This window comes from Urtica dioica, chromosome 6 (assembly GCF_054948205.1).
Source record: "Urtica dioica subsp. dioica isolate 48M chromosome 6, U.dioica_male_clone48M_v1_H2, whole genome shotgun sequence".
Taxonomy (NCBI): Eukaryota; Viridiplantae; Streptophyta; class Magnoliopsida; order Rosales; family Urticaceae; genus Urtica; species Urtica dioica.
Genome location: NC_142761.1, coordinates 934625 through 952470, shown reverse-complemented (window position 1 = coordinate 952470; position 17846 = coordinate 934625). Strand labels below are relative to the sequence as shown.

General features: G+C 31.5%; 3 protein-coding genes across 4 annotated transcripts; 1 reads left to right on the top strand and 2 right to left on the bottom strand.

Annotated features, from left to right (window-relative positions):
* The first annotated feature begins 739 nt into the window (after positions 1–739).
* Positions 740–2354, top strand: LOC149392702 ((S)-8-oxocitronellyl enol synthase CYC2-like). Its single transcript, XM_089617412.1, has 2 exons — positions 740–1193; positions 1569–2354. Exons 1-2 carry the CDS (start codon positions 806–808, stop codon positions 2306–2308), a joined length of 1128 nt encoding a protein of 375 aa, XP_089473538.1. The 5' UTR covers positions 740–805; the 3' UTR covers positions 2309–2354.
* Positions 2355–2838: 484 nt separating this feature from the next.
* LOC149392701 (cAMP-regulated phosphoprotein 19-related protein) lies at positions 2839–6441 on the bottom strand. 2 transcript variants are annotated; one of them, XM_089618423.1, is made up of 7 exons: positions 6325–6441; positions 5906–5958; positions 3838–3894; positions 3697–3744; positions 3241–3303; positions 3108–3170; positions 2839–2977 (listed from the first exon to the last, which is right to left on the bottom strand). In XM_089618423.1, exons 2-7 carry the CDS (start codon positions 5954–5956, stop codon positions 2969–2971), a joined length of 291 nt encoding a protein of 96 aa, XP_089474549.1. In that variant the 5' UTR covers positions 5957–5958; positions 6325–6441; the 3' UTR covers positions 2839–2968. The 2 variants fall into 2 exon arrangements, with proteins under 2 accessions (XP_089474549.1, XP_089474550.1); XM_089618424.1 differs by lacking the exon at positions 6325–6441 and adding an exon at positions 6109–6242.
* Positions 6442–8610: 2169 nt separating this feature from the next.
* Positions 8611–15053, bottom strand: BXL1 (beta-xylosidase 1). The gene is made up of 7 exons (XM_089617410.1): positions 14538–15053; positions 12542–12823; positions 11057–11226; positions 10881–10978; positions 10437–10787; positions 9728–10141; positions 8611–9365 (listed from the first exon to the last, which is right to left on the bottom strand). Exons 1-7 carry the CDS (start codon positions 14973–14975, stop codon positions 8791–8793), a joined length of 2328 nt encoding a protein of 775 aa, XP_089473536.1. The 5' UTR covers positions 14976–15053; the 3' UTR covers positions 8611–8790.
* Positions 15054–17846: the final 2793 nt, after the last annotated feature.

The following is a 17846-nucleotide window of genomic DNA, read 5'->3' as shown; positions in this document are numbered from 1 at the left end:
CGAAAATGGTGATATTTGTAATATAACATTTTTTTTAGGGGAGGTATATCTCATTTATATTAAACTGAAGAGATATGTCTGATATTTGTAGAAATCGAATGTTTAAATATCGTATTTCGATTAAACACGAGGGATGCTCTTGATATTTTCTCATTTTTAAATCTTAGCTATTTTGAAATTTTCAAGTTTGATGTGGTCTCATTAATAGTTATTTAGTCTAATTCTAATTAGCTATTTAATTAGAATACACGTGTTTCTTCAAAAAAAAAAAAAAAATTAGAATACACGTGCTTCCCATGCTCGGGTAGATTAAAAAAAGCCCATCTGCAAACACGTCTCATCGATAGATTAATAAATAAATAAAAATTCCATGATTTGCTGAATCTTTGATATATATATATATATATATATATATATATATATATATATATATATATATATATACACGAAATTTATACAGCTAAATAATTAGATACTAAACTCCCTGATTTTAATATGCAAAATTCTATTTGTAATAGGTCTATCTTTATGATGAAAGAAATAAATCAATACTATATCAGATTTGTAATCGCATGCGCTTACGTATATGTTTAGAAAGAGAAGACTTTTAACAGATCTCGAAATAATACAAATTAACAAACTCTCATTACCTACCGTTGATGCAAGTTTGTTCTGATGATATGATTATTTTAGCATATAGTTTTCTTTAACAATGTGACTCTTGTACTTGTATATGCTTCATATATTTTGCCTTTGTGCCCAAGTCAAAAAATAACATTAGTTTCAAATTTAAAGAAAAAACGAAATGGAGAATCAAATCCCACGCTCAGCCGTGGCTCTAGTGGTGGGAGTCACGGGCATGGCGGGCCTAAGCCTCGCCGAAGCTCTCAAAAGCCCAAAAGCTCTCGGCGGCCCATGGAAAGTCTATGGTGCCGCTCGGAGGCCCAAGCCCAATTGGTTCCCCGGCTCCATTTTGGATGGCTACATCGAATTCGACGCAGAGAACGCCGACGACACGCGACGCCAAATCTCTGCCGTTTCTGGCGAAGTCACCCACGTTTTTTGGATGGCAATCCAAGTCCGAGAGAGCGAGGAGGCCAACGTGGTCGTGAACTCCGTCATGTTGGAGAACGTTATTGGTGTGCTCAAATCGGGCTTGGACTCTCCTTTGACCCATATCACCCTTCAAACAGGTAGAATAAATTACCTCTAGAAACGACTTTAAATTATTATTTTTTTATTTCGTAGATTAAAGTCTTAATCAAATTGGACATTTTCATCTAATCTAAACTTTTGTTGGAGCTTAGAATTCAAAATTCTTTCCTTGGAGTATGTTCTTCGGAGCTCGTACAAGTTTGTCAATAAACTTTTTTGTACTTTATTGTAAAAAGAGTATGCTTAAAGTTATAACTACAAATATAGCATTTTCTAAGCCATAAACAGCTATTTTTTCTTAGTATTTACAATTAATTAAAGTTATCGTTTGAAAAATCGCTATTTACAAAAAAAAAGATATCCGCTATTTTGAAAATGTTGAGCTATTTTTGAAATTTTCCATTTTCAAACAGGTACAAAACATTATATGGGCCCAGTCTTTGACCCAGTCCTTTCGGCCCATCTCGTCCCGCACCACCCGCCTTTCCAAGAAGACATGCCTCGCCTCTCATACCCGAACTTCTACTACGCGCTTGAGGACTTGGTAGCTGCCCACGCGCCGTCGATTTCTTACTCAATTCATCGACCCTCGATCATCATCGGCGCATCGGCGAGGAGCGTCTACAACGTCATTCTCTCTGTCGCAGTTTACGCCGCCATTTGTCGAGAAGAGGGGACAAAGTTTCGGTTCCCCGGCACGCTCTACACGTGGGAACACCTATGCGACGTTACAGACGCTCAATTTCTGGCCCAACAACAGATATGGGCCTCGATCACGGCCCAATGCAAGAACCAAGCCTTTAATTGCACAAACGGCGACGTTTTCGCGTGGAAGAGCATGTGGAAGGTGTTTAGTGAAGTGTTTGGAGTGGGATTTGTGGGCTTTGATGAAAATGAAGAGTTTGATATTGTGGAAGAGATGAAAGACAAAGGGAAAGTTTGGGACCAAATAGTGGAAAAGAATGGGCTTTGCAAGACCAATTTGGAGGACATCACTAATTATTTTGGTCTTAAATATGTCATGCGTTTTGATTTCCAAAATATTAGTAGCATGAATAAGAGTAAAGAACATGGCTTCTTTGGGTACGTTAACACCCTTAAGAGCATTGGAATTTGGGCTGCCAAGTTGAGGGAAATGAAAATTATACCCTAACTAAGGTAAGAATTCATATATATCATTGTGATTTTTCTTTTTTACATTTAATACCCGTTTGCTTACAAATGCTAGTTATTCTAAGATTTTTTTTTCGTTGAAGTGTAATTTTGTTGTGTGTTGGTTTTGATTTTGGATATCTACTTTTTCTTACTCTATTTATGTCCTCAATAAAAATAACTCACGTCATCACTTATAATTATCTTTTAAATAAATTATATATGTATATATGATAACCATAAAAATGTATTGACGTGGTATTTTTTCATTGGAAGGAAATGTAGAGAACGAAAAATGGGATAGACTTTCTAGATTCATATTTGACATCGGAGTCCGAATTCAAAGATGTGCTTTTGGATTTATATAGTACTCAAAATATGATTTTGAAACTATCAACAATGAGAGAGAGAGAGAGAGGAATTACATCACTATTTGAACTTTATCACATCATTCTCATCCCATGCAAAGAACATCATGCATGTCTTTATTCTAATTCAAGCTAATACCAAAAAAAAAAAAAAAAAAAAAAAAAAATCACTTTTTAAATCTATTGAATCAAATGTAACATTAACACATTATCAACATCAATGACGTCCCTTTTTCTATTATCAACACAAACCAAAGAAGCATATCTGAGCTCTGATCTCAGATAGATTGTCTCTATTCATCCTGCAACATTATAAAGAAAAACAAAAGGAAAAGGATTTCTATATTACTTTAGTTTCAGTTGTTTTCTTTTTTATTTATATGGTAATAATTAATAAAATATATTTTGGCATCATAAACTTTTTTTAATTACCAGGCTATCCTTCCCAGACACACAAGCAGGTCTCCTTGGCGGAAGCTGTTGGTGTGGTGTTCTCTGCCCAGTCATATTACATATTAATAATAACTATAATAATAATAATAATAATAATAAATAAATAAAATACCTGTAATTTTGGCCTTAAAGTTTCTACAGCAGCTGTTGATGATTTATCTTCCGCTGCCCCTTGCTGGTGTATAAAGAATTAATCAAGTACTATTCTATAACATTTCTCTAGTTTTTATGGTATAATTAATTTTAGAAGCGCTTAGTAAAATGATAGTTCAACATTTTAATAAAATGCACGCACTTTCATTTCTTTCTCTTTTCCTTTCTTTTTTTAGGACAATTCTGAAATATGTGTTATATATGCATGATTGAAAATCAGAAAGATAGATGAACAAGAAAAGTAAGATGCATGGAAAGAAACAATTTTATAAACTAATTTCTTTATAAAGTTGGTCCAAGGTTAATTGAGAAGAGACAAAGCTTTCATAGCCTTTCATGGGACCATTTGCTTTAAATTAAAAAAAAAAAATACAATCCATTGAAAATGAACTTGATAATTTTAATTAATTATTACCTTGCATAATGCCCAATCTGCTGAGTCAAAGAAGGCACGTTCATGATCCTACGCCATAAAAAGAAGTCTATATATTCATAACATATTATTTATTAACTTTTAAGGATTATTTCATCCTTACTTGTTGAAATATTTTCTAACCTTTGAAATTAAGGGCTTTTTCTTCGGAACAAGTCCCCCATATTTCTTTCCCACTGCCTATGGTAAAAAAGTAAAAATAAAATTAATAACTAAAAGAATCTTTATTAACGAGAAAATTGTATTGTTACTTTTATTTGTGTGAAGGTTCTATGTATACTTTGACATATTCTAGTCCATAAAAATTTATTATATTTATGACACCTTAATAGTGTATATGAGTTATAACATATACCAATAATTGTACCACCTTAATTGATATACAATTATAAAAGCATGTACTCCTAGAAAAATATGATAGAAGGACCACTTAGACTGATATTTCACTGGTGGTTTGAGCACAAGCCACAAAGCATAAATAAGACCACAATAATATGTCGTACTTTCATGTTATGTAGATGCTATGGATTGACACTAATAGTTCGCTACACTTATATTTTAGAAGAAATTACACTGATGAGATTACGGATGTTTCAAGACTTATTTCAACAAAAAAATTGATAAATAAATAAAAGAAATTAATCCCATATTTCAGTCTGTAATTTTTACTCTAGATAATTATTTTTCTTATGGTTTCTAATTTTATTTTATTTTGCTGTTTACAATTTTAGTTTTAAAAAACACTATTTGTGAAAGAAAAAAAATTTATAAGTCTGTATAGAGCAACTAATTTACACCATTTTTAGAATCTACCATTGGAGATGTTGGTCTTAGAATGAGCATATATAAAACACTTCAGATATTTTACCTATTAAAATGTATTTTAAGTATACATAAATAGCTGTCAACATTTAGGAAACCTGTAACTAAAAAAAAAATTTAATAGATAAAACGTTTTTTTTTTTTTTTTTTTTTTTTAATAAAGGAAACGTTTGTTCAACATGTCTTTTTTCTTGTAGGGCCTAATTACATTATTTTTTTAGGGTAGTTAATTAGCAGAGTAATGAATGCCGAATTCCAACCATATTTTATGAGTGACAACTCAAAGCTAATTAATAATAAATAATAATAATAAAAATCATAATTTTAAAGAGAAAAAAATAATCCACTTATGATACTATTAAAAACAAAAGCAAAAATAAGGTTTTAAATCTCTTCGGCATAATTTATAGAATATTCCGTATGCTTGCCGACATTTCAATGATAAGTGTTAAACTACTAATACTATATACTAGATGCTAATATACTAAATTGCTACATGGAGGCTTTTACTATATTATATTATGCTTTGTGACAAAGCAGTGTATTTTGACATGTCATAGATGATATAGGACCCACCTTTTTTTTAAATGACCAAGACAATAATTTATATGAATTATAAGCTTATGACATTATTTTCAGCCCCACATTCGTTAGTCATATTGCCTTGCTAATTCAAATGTAAACCGAGTCAATAAGTTAGATGTTAAATGGCAAGTACATGAGTTGATTTACTATATAAGATATTAATTATATGTTGCTGGATGTGCTCATGAAGATTTTTATCCACAAATTGATTTTTTAGTTTTAGTTATAAAAAAAATGAGTCAACTTGTCATGAATAGAGTTCTTTGTTGAATAGGCGGCCTAGTTTTTGTGTGACCTTTTTAGATCATCGTTTATTGGATCAATAAACTAATAAAACTAATAAATGTGTAAATATACCAAAATTAAAAAAAATTGTCAAAGTGTATAAATATTAGCAAATCAATTAAAGCTACAAGTCAAATGAATTATAATAACTGTTATTTGTATGCAAAAATGGTTGTATTATAGCCCGGCAACAAGTCCAACCGATGGACGAGATTCATGACTTTTTTAAAAAAAGAAGAGATTCATGACTTAAACCTAACGACATTAATTCTGTAAAAGATAAATAGTAGTTGGTATATTATAATAATATGACAAGAGCAATGACATTTTCAATGAGATACATATAAGCAATTCTATATGAGATTGTATTCCTAGAGTTGTATACATATATATATATATATATATATATATATATATATATTTCACAATCTACAATTCTTTAACATGTATGAGATTATTTATAACTTTAAAAAATATATATATGCTAGGAAAAGAATACCTCTTGTGCTTGGGAAGAGAAATAGGATTCACCTTGGTTGCAATCTGTCATTTCTATAGAGTATAAAAAAAAAAAGAGATAGAATAATAAGAGATATTTAATTTGTAAGAAAAGAAGAAGAAGAAGAAGAAGAAGAAGAAAAGATAGTGTCCAAAAAAAATAAAAAGAAGAAGAGATATTAATAATAAGCACGGTGACAAAACCTTAAAAAAAAGAATGAGGAAGAGAGACAAAGAGATGAAGAGAAAAAAGAGAGATGGTGAATAGAAGAAACAAGCTATGAATAGAAAAGAAAGATATGTCACTTCAAGCCAAATATATAAAGGCCAAGCAGTCAAAACTTACCACCCCACAAAACTAAAGGACTCCCAAATAATATATGAGACCAAAAAAAAAAAAAAGATAGATATTGGGATTACCTTGTGGAAGAGCAAAGTGAGAGATGCAATGCAGAGAAGCAAAGGCAAGGAAAAAGATATGGAAATGGAAGATGAATATGTATATATGGTTGAGTGAGAAAGTGAGATAAGAATTTATGTCCGTATTTATATCTGATATGTGTCCTTATATACGTGTATGTAATACATGCATACGTAATTATTAACCACATGTTAATGGAAAGAGTCAAGGAAAATATTAGTGTAATAAAAAAGGGAAAATAACACATGTATACCCTGTGTTTTAGTGAAATGTCGAGTTTAACCCTCGGTTTTCAAAAATGTCGAGTTCATACCCTCTGTTTAACTAAAATGACGAAATTATACCTTCTGTTTAACTAAAATGACGAAATTATACCCTGAAATAGACAACAATGTCACAAATATTCTTTTTATTGATTTTTCATTGACGTTGACTATAATATTTATATATAAACACCAATTATCTTTATTCATTCGCGCCATATATGTAATTTATTTAAAAACTAAAAAATAAACAACAATCTCTTAATCGTGAAGAACACAGAAAGAGGCAAATGGGTAAACATCGATAGTTGATAGTCATCAAAATCGCATATTCGAATAGAGAATCAAGGATTTAGAGTTACAATTCGAACACGGAATGAAGTCATCTCCTAGAAGGTATGAGTTTTATTATTTAATTTCAATTTAAGGCTATTTTTATTTCAAAATTGAGAATTTTGAAGTTAGGGTACTGATTTAGATTTGATTCAGTTTTTCTTATATAAGAGTTAATATCAATGAAAGGGAGATTTGTGACGCTGTTATTCATTTCAGGGTATAATTTCGTCATTTTAGTTAAACAGAGGGTATAATTTCGTCATTTTAGTTAAACAGAGGGTATGAACTCGACATTTTTGAAAACCGAGGGTTAAACTCGACATTTCACTAAAACACAGGGTATAAATGCGTTATTTTCCCAAAAAAAAAAGACAATGATAACTAGTTTTTTTTTTCTTTTAATATATATATTTTTTTTATGTATGGCAAAGTTTCTATACAATTTGTATGTTACCTAAATATTACCATCTTTGAGATACAGGGTTGTGGTGGGTGAAGATAAGAGTTAAAAGGGGTGGTGAACAAACGGCTATTTTTTCTATTTTTTATTTTATTTGGTAAGAATAAGATAAGAAACGTTTAAGAAACTTGACTACTTCAAATCTCATCCTCAAACAAATAATCATCATTATCGTGAAAAAGGAATAAATAAATAAATGGCAAATAATGATGAATCGTAGATGTTATATATATATATATATATATATTATGGTATTAGCCGTTAGAATATCACAATCGTTTTTTTTTCTTTAAACTCTCACGTGTTAATAATCTTACAATTTCTCGCCGACATTTCCCTTTGGCCTTTGGCCACACAATTTATTTTGATTTCTTTCCTCCATAATAATCTCACAATTGAAACATTATTTTGGCATTTAGCGGAGATTTAGAAAGAAACCGAACGGAAAAGAAAAGTGATTGTTTTATGAATTTCTTAATAAATTACCCTACAACAGTTTCAAGATCATTATCAATGTTTGATTTGTTGCTTTAATATAATTGCCAAGTAATTTAGGTGTGTATAGAAAACTACTAAAGACACTTTGTTTCCAATTGCATATTATAAGACTACTCTCATTGAATGAATGGTTGAGTATTATGAACTTTCATGTGTATTTATATTTTTACGACTTTTCATTCATTTTGGAAACTAACAAAAGAAGTGACGTGTAATTTAAGAACCAAAAACCTCACAACCATATTGTTCTAGTCAACAAAAATATCTTAAGAAGAAGAGAAGACTATAAGAAGAGGTAAAAGATACAAAAGGGACCTAATCCTTATAAATGTCTAACTACCTTTCATTTTATAATTTATTTTAATTTACCTTTGCTTGTTGCATTCAGATACTATACAATACCAACTAATCACTAACTAGTAAATTCCTTACAGTTTCTGGGCATTATTTTAGAAATAAATCACGAATATTTTTAGTCAACCGATTATTCTCGCATGGTAATGGATATTGGATTGATATGGAAAAGAAATAGATACGATGGCTTTTGGTAATGCAAAACACTTTTTTTTTTTTTTTTTTTTAATCTTGCTCTTGTTTATATCTTGAAAATTCATTCCATTTTCAAATGTAAAGAAAAGTTCAATTTTTTGTTAATGGAATATGATATGAAAAAAAACAAAAAAACAAAAAAACAAAACAAAACAAAAAACAAAAAACTAGTGACTCGAAAGCATAAAAACAAGAAAGTTTCGGTCTTTTTTTTCTATATATAATTATTATTTGTTTAATTTCCTTAAATTTTCGGTTAATCTTGATGAACCGAAATGAAATGAAAACACTCATAAGTAATATATTAACGGGTGTATAATAATCACTCGTTAATCACTATAAGACTTTATATGATCTCCTTAATTTGCTAGAATGGAGATGGAATGCTTGAGGTCATGTCCAATGTGAAGTGTATGTTGACCAATTGGGATCCTTCGGATCCCGAATTGGTCAACCACGCTCAAGTGTTTGCAAGCATAAAGCCCAATCGGGACTTGTTGCTTTGACCCGGCGCTTAAATGGACCTTCTTGAAGCCCACGAGCTGCTTATGAGCCGTCCCTACTCCGGCGGGTGGGCTCGAGAAAACGAGCATGGTTTGAGTCCCATCCGAATTCCCTATATTTTCAATCTCAACGACAAGGCCCGAATTGAGCGAACCGCAATCAGTGCTCATGGTCCTTACGCCATAACTATTTAGTATCGTTGAGTTCGTTATGACGGTTGGAACAGAGATTTTTTTCGGGGCTTGGACCAATTTGTGGACGAATTTGGTGTAGCTGAGACCGTGACCAAAGGGAAAGACAACGGGACCTTTGTAGAATCGGTAGGTTCTTCCGGGATAGCCGTTGCTCGGGTTTGCTCTTAGATCCATACTTGTCATTGGCACCTTGGCTAGGTAGCTTTGAGGGTACCATGTCATTGGAAGCTTTCCTCCTAATTAAATCAATGGAATATATAAACATAAGAACTCCAAATAATTAACACTCAAATAAATAATTTAAAAAAAAAATCGTATTTTTCATTATATATTTTACTACTTTTATATCACAAATACTTCATTTAAATATGGTTCTTCATTTTTTCTAATACTTGGAATTTTAAAACATTTCATAAATATCTCTTTTTTCGTATGATTTGGTAAATATTTTTCATGAAGCCGTAAACGACTAAGAAAAAGTGAAATGAAAATGTAAAAACAATATCTTTTTAAAATAAAATGAGGCGTTTTTGAAAAAGAAAAAAAATTAAAATGTCTTAGATAATTTCCATTTGATGGTTAGCAATGCTAATTTTACCTGGATTAGTAGTACCAAACAAGATGTCAGCAATGGCGGCCCCGCCGGCTTGACCGGGGTACCCGGCCCAAAGAATCGCTCCAATGCGAGGATTGTTCTTGGCGAAAGTGACGTCGATTGGGCCACCAGACATCAAAACCAAAATAGTTGGGCCTCGAGAGGCCCTAAGAACTCTGGTGACAAGCTCTTGTTGGTAACCGGGCAAGAGCAAACCTCTCCTATCCCTGAACTCTGCCTCGATGGACTGGTCTAGGCCCATGACCAACACCGTGGCATCGGCTTGCCTAGCAGCAGCTTCGGCGGCTCCAAATTGTTGGTTGCTTCTACATGCCACGTTGACACACCCGGCTTGATGGATAGTCTTTGCATATCTTCCAATTCCTTGTAACGGAGTAGTGTATCCACACGCAATACCTAAACACGAAAACAAGACTTAGGTATATAATTCGGACACTATTAAACTAAATTGAGTAAAATAAATCGAATATATCAAATGGAAAATATCATATGTCTCCCTGAGCTTAATCGAAATTCGGCGTTTATCATGATTCACCTTTAGCATCACTATTAATATCAGTTATATACACTTTCAAACACATGTACCCATCGAAACTATCGCTTAATCATGAGTTTTGTAAAAGTTGAATTGACCATTTTACCCTTAATCAATGTTCTTCTTTTTATAATCTGATTCAATCGAATTACATACCGGCGTAGTTTCCTATCATGGTAGTTGTGACGTCAGAGTTGGGGCCAATAACGGCAACGGTCCTATGACGCGAAGTCGAGAGCGGCAAAGCGGGCCCGCGGTTTTGAAGCAAGACGATGCCTTGACGAGCCGCTTCAAGGGCCAAGTGTTGATGGGCCGGAGTGCAAACATCTTTCGGGCCCAAGTTTCCATATGGATGGGCCGACGGCTCGCCATCAAACATCCCTAATCTCATTTGAACCGTAATCGTATTTGCGAGTGCGTAGTTCACATCCGTCTCGCTCAACAAGCCTCTTTTCAAAGCCCCGTCCGTATGGATCGCGAGGAACGGCCCACAATCCAAATCCAAACCTACAACCATTAAAAAAAAAAAAAAAAAAAAATCATACCCATAATTTTCCTCCTTTTTTTTATTTAATCATAAAAAAATAAAAATAAAAATACCTGCTTTAATAGCATCAGCTGCAGCTTCTTCAGGCGTCTTGGTGAAATGTTGTGTATCATATAATACACCAACAGAATCACAGTCCGAGACAATATACCTTTTTTTTTTTATATATAATATTAATTATTTATAAAAATAAAAAAATAAAAATAAGAGAGGAAAAAAAAAGTGATACCCATTGAGATGCCATTGGCCTCTGATGGTGTTTTTGAGGAGATTGGGATCAGCACAAGTTGGGACTCCATTGACTTGGTTGTAAGAGCACATCACACTGGCAACTTTACCATCAACCACACAAGCCTTGAATGGCACATTATATGTGTCCTCTAAATCTTGCTTACTCACCTGTAATGTAACATATCATCAAGAAGATAAAAATAATTTTTTTAATACTAAATATCATTTAAAACTAACTAATTAGTAAAATAGTCAAAAGTCTTGGGTTTTTAGCAAAATAGTTAAACGCTCTCTATAAATTGAGAGTTTATATAAATTTTTTGACATGATTTCTTTCTTTGTGTATAAATTTATTGATTGTGTCAAAAAAAAAAAAAAAACTTATTGACACCTATTATTTGTGTCTTTTGTAAAATTATGATTATGTTATTAATTTGGAGAAACTTATAATAATTAATTGTAATTAGCTATTTAACTACGTGCCCCAAACATTTGACTAGTTTCTTCCAATTGGGCAGAGGGCACTAGTCAGAAGAATTCTGGTCCCTGAAAAAGTAAGCACCCAAATTCAATAGTGGACTTTCTTTCTTTCCTACTTCTTAGTAAGAGCCTCAATTTTTTATATCTATTAAAGCCCATTATATATAGATTCATTTGAAATCCAGTGAACTACCAATTGTATTGCTTTTGGGCTATTTTTAGGGTCTCAGCGTGACAAACTCATCAGGACCACAAACTAAACCCCATAACTCTCTGACAACTTTTATTTTTGTGCTATTTATTTTTCTTACCATAAATCATGTCCATAATATATATATATATATATATATATATATGTTTTATCTTATATAATATGTATATGTTTTATTTTTATTTTTTTATTTAGAAAGTGTATGTATTTTTTTATCAAAATATATATATTATAGAAAATGTCAATTATGTACCATGAATTTTAACATAATATAGTATGATCAATTCACTGGTTTGATATCTTATATATTACAAACGCCCCTCTAATTAATCATTTATCATATAAAAATTATTATTTTTCATACATTCTTGCAACGTGATCTATTGGCTAGTAAAAAAAAAAATCACTTGTTGGTTTTAATGTTTCTTAATATACCAAAAATGATTAATCCAAAAGCAATACCTGTATTCATATCTACAGAATTCTCCGACATTTAATGGTATACAATAAAATAAATAATTTAAAATTAATTTATAAGGAGAAAAATATCTAATTGTTTTCATTTTATTATATTTCATAATGAGCGAGATTATTTTGGTATTTAAAGAAAATATTTGTACAAAAACTAGAGATTGATGGATGTATTCACAAAAATGTGTAAACATGTCAATAATACGTATCTATCAAATTAAAGAGACTATTGTGACATAAAAACTAGGATTATACATAGTTGACATTAATTTTTCTCGCGATATTTGATTAAGTTGCGAAAATGATGAGAGATTGGTCTACCTTGGCATTAAAATGGAATCTATCGACGCCGTTCCAATTATCGAGATCATAGGCAGTGTAGTGTTTGCAACAAGCCGCCACTTTGAGCCTATTTCCGGCGCCGTTTCCTTGGAGTCCTCTGACATAGCTGGCCGCGTATTTTCCGGCCACCACGGGATCTTCTCCCGGAGTTTCTTGTCCCCGGCCCCACCGTGGGTCCCGCAAAATGTTCACATTGGGGCTCCAATAAGTCAACCCCGCCACGCCTCCGTTGTACATTGCCCTCGCTTCATCCGACACTACCTACACATCACAACCAATCACAAAATTAGTTAAGTAGGTAATCCATCATTATAAATATTTTTTTTGTGACATTCATTTTGTTTGTAAACAATATGTGAGATATCCAATACATGTGTGGATATAGGGATTGAAAATAAAGGGATGATATTTATGGGACCCAATTCCATAAAAGGTTATAGATTTCATACTCATATGCATTTTGCAAGTTGGAGTTTCGATGGCAACAATATATGCCAATAGTTATCATATCACTTTCTCATAATTACTGTTTTTTTTTAAGGCGGGCTTTGCTCCATGAATTAGTTTCTTTTGAAAATAACATTTTTTCTCCAACAAAATCATAAGTATAAAAAAAATGAGTATGGGAATCCATTTCAATATCCACGTGACTAGATTGTCACTGCCTATATATATATATTATATACTAAGAGAAAAAGTACCATAGAAACATGGAAATTAACGTTGTTATGAAGGAAATAATTTTGATGATTGTCCTTTTGCAGTAGTTAAACTTAATTTACATAATATATGATTACACATCTACTTTATCAAGGTTGAGTCAGCAAATAATTAAGCGTCAACTTTCATTATCATTTGCACCATAAATATCACAAAATAATTACAAAATCAAATAATTGTTGCTATGAAAATCAATAGAGGACCACATAAACACCAAGGGACCAGAAATCCAGCCAATGAGCTATGTCAAAGTACTACAACATTTATTGCTTCTTTTAAATAATTTTTTTCTTTTATTTTCAGAATCGGGTAGATGATAATATAGAATTATTATTATATAATTTTTGTGTGGGTGCAAAAACATTATATAAAATATTAGACTGATTATTTGATCTCATAACATGTAACGCATGTCTCTGTCTTGTTGATACTGACTAATGAAGCACTTCACATGGCTGCTAAATCTAAAGGAATTCAAAATATTCCACCAAAATCAATTTAAATAAAATGAGAATAAACTAATCGTCACATATAAAAGTAAACATATCATAATCAACTCAAGGAAAGCCTGGAAAACAAACAAAATAGATGAAAGAAAAAAAAATCGTCACAAAAGCTTTTTTTGGTTTTTTTTTCTCCTTTTACAATTTTTTTATTATTTATAGGAACATGCTAAAATTAGAAAAGAAAAAAAAACTTTTAAAAAAGACACAATCTATATTTTTTTTTTTTTTACTCCTCTATCGTATCGGAGATATATATAGTCACACAACTAAAATTTTGTTACAAAAAGTTGGTAAACTAAAACTACAAGTGAAATAAGAAAGAAAAAAAGAAAGTCACATGCTAAAAATTAGAAAGAAAAAAAAAAACTTCAGATAATCCATAAGTGAAAAAGACACAATCTATTTTTTTTTTTTACTCATCTATCGTATCGGAGATATATAGTCACACAACTAAAACTATAATTAAGAGACACAATGAATAAAAATGATATTTATTATTAACTAATATTTGAATATGAGTATATATATATATATATATATATATATATATATATATATATAAGTTCTGAGTCTGAAATCAATGATAATTTAATCTCCGGAAACACAACCTTATGATTTGTGTGATTGTAAAACTATTAATGTCATTACTAAAGAAAAAGAATTTCTTCTAGATATTATAGAATATATATATATATATATATATATATATATATGTATATATATATATATATATATATATATATATATACCTTTCCTATGTCCTCCCATAGAGAGACGTTGAAAGCCGCGGCGGTGGTGATGACCTGAGGGAAACTAGTGGCGGCCGGGAACGAGCCGCCGAACTTGGTCCCGGGGCCCACATTGGAGACCCCGTGTAGGGCCTCGGACCACCACTCGTAGCCCTTGATCCCGAGCCGAGGCACGTCGATGGCGTTGTTCACGAGCAGCCTGATCTTCTCGGGCATCGTGAGCCGTCCGATCAGGTCCTGGACCCGCACGTGGATCGGGAGCCGGGACCCACAGAACTTGAAGGTCCGAGTCGCCGCGTTTCTTGGGTCGCAAGCGAAAGGGGCCCGCCCTTCTGCCGCGGCCCAAAACCCCGAAAACAATAATAATGATAGTGATAATGATAATGCTAGTAATGAGTTTAAGCTTATGAAGAAAAACTCTCTTTTTGCTTTTGACATTTTGGCTATCAGAGAGAGAGAGAGAGAGAGAGAGAGAGAGAGAGTAGGGTTTTGGAGGTTTGAACTTTGAAGCGATTCTGAAATGAAGTGTCTTTTGTATTGGTTTGTATATATAGAGAGAGTGGGAGAGAGAGAGAGAGGTGATGAAAGATTTGATGATTAGGTTTACACGTAGATGTATATTTTGGGTGATTTTGTTAAATATATTTTTGAAGATAAAATTTGTGATGAGTTTTCTTTAGAATAAATCAAGTTCATACGATTAGTCAGTTAGTGACTCATGTGGTCACTTTATTGGAATCATTAAACAACGCTATTTAACCATGATATATTCTTAACTATGTATTGCATTTTTTTTAATGAGTATGGGAAGAAGAAATATATGAATAAATGAGATACTTTTGTCAAGTTGATGCTGAAAGTATTTCCGTTGTGAACTTGTTATTTTATCTGGGATAAAAATAGTTTGCAGTTTTATGGGGATGAGTTGGTTATATTCTTTGGAATATATAGGTGTAATAATATGTAATTAGAGTAGATCAGAAAATTTCACTACATCCTAACATATCACTGTTATTCATATTTATAAACTTTTTTTATTATATATATTCAGCTATGACTTACTAAAACAAATTATCTCGTCGGGGTAATTTTTTGACGACTCTAGGCTAGACAAACATTTTAATCAATATATTGGTATCAGAAATTTTCCATGCACGTGACAAAAATCTTTTTTACTGACTTAGATCAGAAAATAAGGTGATCTCGTGACTGTAAAAATTCAAAGGTGGAGCATAATAATTTTGTCTTCTTCTTAATCTTGAAAACTATTTGGCTCTTGTGATCTGTGAAGTTCATTCCAAAATCTCAAAATCTCAAAAAAAAAGAAAAAAAAAAACCGCAGAGTTTGGTTCTGTTTTGTCGAAAAGCACTGCGTGGTTGGAAGAAGCTAAAGAGAACATTTACGTATGGGCTTCTATTATTTTGATTTGGATATCATAGCTGACACATTATTATAATAATATGTATGTATAATTAAATCCTATGGTGTTAATAATTTTTTTTGTGGGAATTATATATTTGACTACTTTTTGGACTCAATAAGTGACCAAAGATTATTATATACTTTATGTTATCGCTAGCACTACGTACCTTCCTTACGTCCACAATATAATCATAATAATAATAAATTAATTAATAAAAAAATCCACGACCCTATTCCTAATAAGAATGTGGAGAATTCGTGTATAATCTTGCCTCCACATGGATAAATTTAATTTTTTGTACAAATGTCAAGCTACTATCGTTTTATTTAATACATATCTAACATATTCGATCTAGATTTTCTTTTATAATAATGTAAGAATCATTGATTAATTAAATCCGCCGCTTGATGCACAAGATAACCAATTTTAATCGATTTTGAATCTAGTTTCAGCTTATAACACCCTGGATTTATTTTTTCAGATTCGTTGAACAGTAATTAGTTATTATTTATTTCAAGCACTCTATGATATGTAAATTTTGATTGTTTGATGTCACCATAAAACATAAACACTTTTAACGGCGCTACTATAACGACGCTCTATTACTTAATTTTTCATAAACATGTCGATTATATTGAAAATATACCTATTAGTTAACGTCATGTTATATGTTTTTTGAACGTCATGAAAGGTTTTTCACTACACTCGTCAAAATATTGCCGTAACAAACCTCTAAAAAATTAAGCAATCTATATTATGTTTGTTGTGGAATAATAACCATAACTAAAGTGATTAAAGCTTGACAATACAATGAAACCTACTTCTGGCCCCAAGAAAGTTGTCATGTTATCTTTTCTTGTTAATAAAAGTAAAACAACCTTTCAATATATATCTCCTTAACTAACTTTGATGTCATCATTATACTTTGATATGGGTTGTTTCATAATTTCATTTATTATTTCCTTCAGTTGTACACTTGAATGATTTGCTTTCGTTGTTATGATAAGACTAAATAGAAAGAGAAATCAATACCATATATAAGCTGATTTCTATCCAAAAATGTCAAATATAAGCAATTTGAAAAATATAATTCGCAAGAACAAAATACCCTTCAAAGTTAATATCATCGTTTTATCAATTAATTTAGCCTGAAAGAGTATTTTAGTCCATCAAGTCATATATTGCCAATTTTTAGAGCTATTAAAATATAAACCAAATTTAATAAAAATGCATTATTGTTCATATTTTTTTCCAAAGTTCCTCTTTGGTAGAGAAGAACAAAATGTAGACTGAAGTGAAATAGTTGGCTAGCATTAAATACCCCATCCTTGTAATCCCTTGTTTGGGTTGCTAAATGACGGTCTATGATATGGGAATTGGTAATAATTCAGTTTGGTTGTTATTACTTTGCTTTTTTGCATGGTCATGGCTATAGCTAAGCCAACCAATTAACCCTACTTGCTCTTCCTCAAAGGCAAACATAGAATGTGGCATTAAATGTCACTTCAGTTTATCTGATATCCATAGAAAGAAAAGAAAAAAAGATATGGGACCCAATTTATGAAGCTTGGATTTTTTGGCAACCTTATAATTAAGATGAGAACAAATAAAACAGTATAGATATATGTATTTTATATCATGTATATGGATGAGAACAATCTTTCGCTTGTCATGTATGATATAAAATATAAATACGTAAATAAGAGAGAGTGATTGATTGATTTGTATTCTTATCCTTTGAAATATTCAACGTAAGGATAGCCACGCCAAGTAGCCAATTCTCATGCATACATTATATTTATACATGCTTGAAGCTTTTCTTATCTTCTTTAATAAGTTCCGTAGGATATTAGAAATCAGTTTCTGACTTTCTATTGGTACTAAA

Bases quoted from the DNA above. Each gene is read 5' to 3' on its own strand.
- LOC149392702 (XM_089617412.1), top strand. From the start codon at position 806: ATGGAGAATCAAATCCCACGCTCAGCCGTGGCTCTAGTGGTGGGAGTC. The intron at 1,194-1,568 runs GTAGAATAAATT...ATTTTCAAACAG, and splicing joins CCATATCACCCTTCAAACAG to GTACAAAACATTATATGGGC.
- LOC149392701 (XM_089618423.1), bottom strand. From the start codon at position 5,956: ATGACAGATTGCAACCAAGGTGAATCCTATTTCTCTTCCCAAGCACAA. The intron at 3,895-5,905 runs GTATTCTTTTCC...TTTTTACCATAG, and splicing joins TCTCTTCCCAAGCACAAGAG to GCAGTGGGAAAGAAATATGG. The intron at 3,304-3,696 runs GTAATAATTAAT...TTTATACACCAG, and splicing joins CAGATTGGGCATTATGCAAG to CAAGGGGCAGCGGAAGATAA.
- BXL1 (XM_089617410.1), bottom strand. From the start codon at position 14,975: ATGTCAAAAGCAAAAAGAGAGTTTTTCTTCATAAGCTTAAACTCATTA. The intron at 10,979-11,056 runs GTATCACTTTTT...AAAAAAAAAAAG, and splicing joins GGCCAATGGCATCTCAATGG to GTATATTGTCTCGGACTGTG. The intron at 9,366-9,727 runs GTAAAATTAGCA...TGATTTAATTAG, and splicing joins GTTTGGTACTACTAATCCAG to GAGGAAAGCTTCCAATGACA.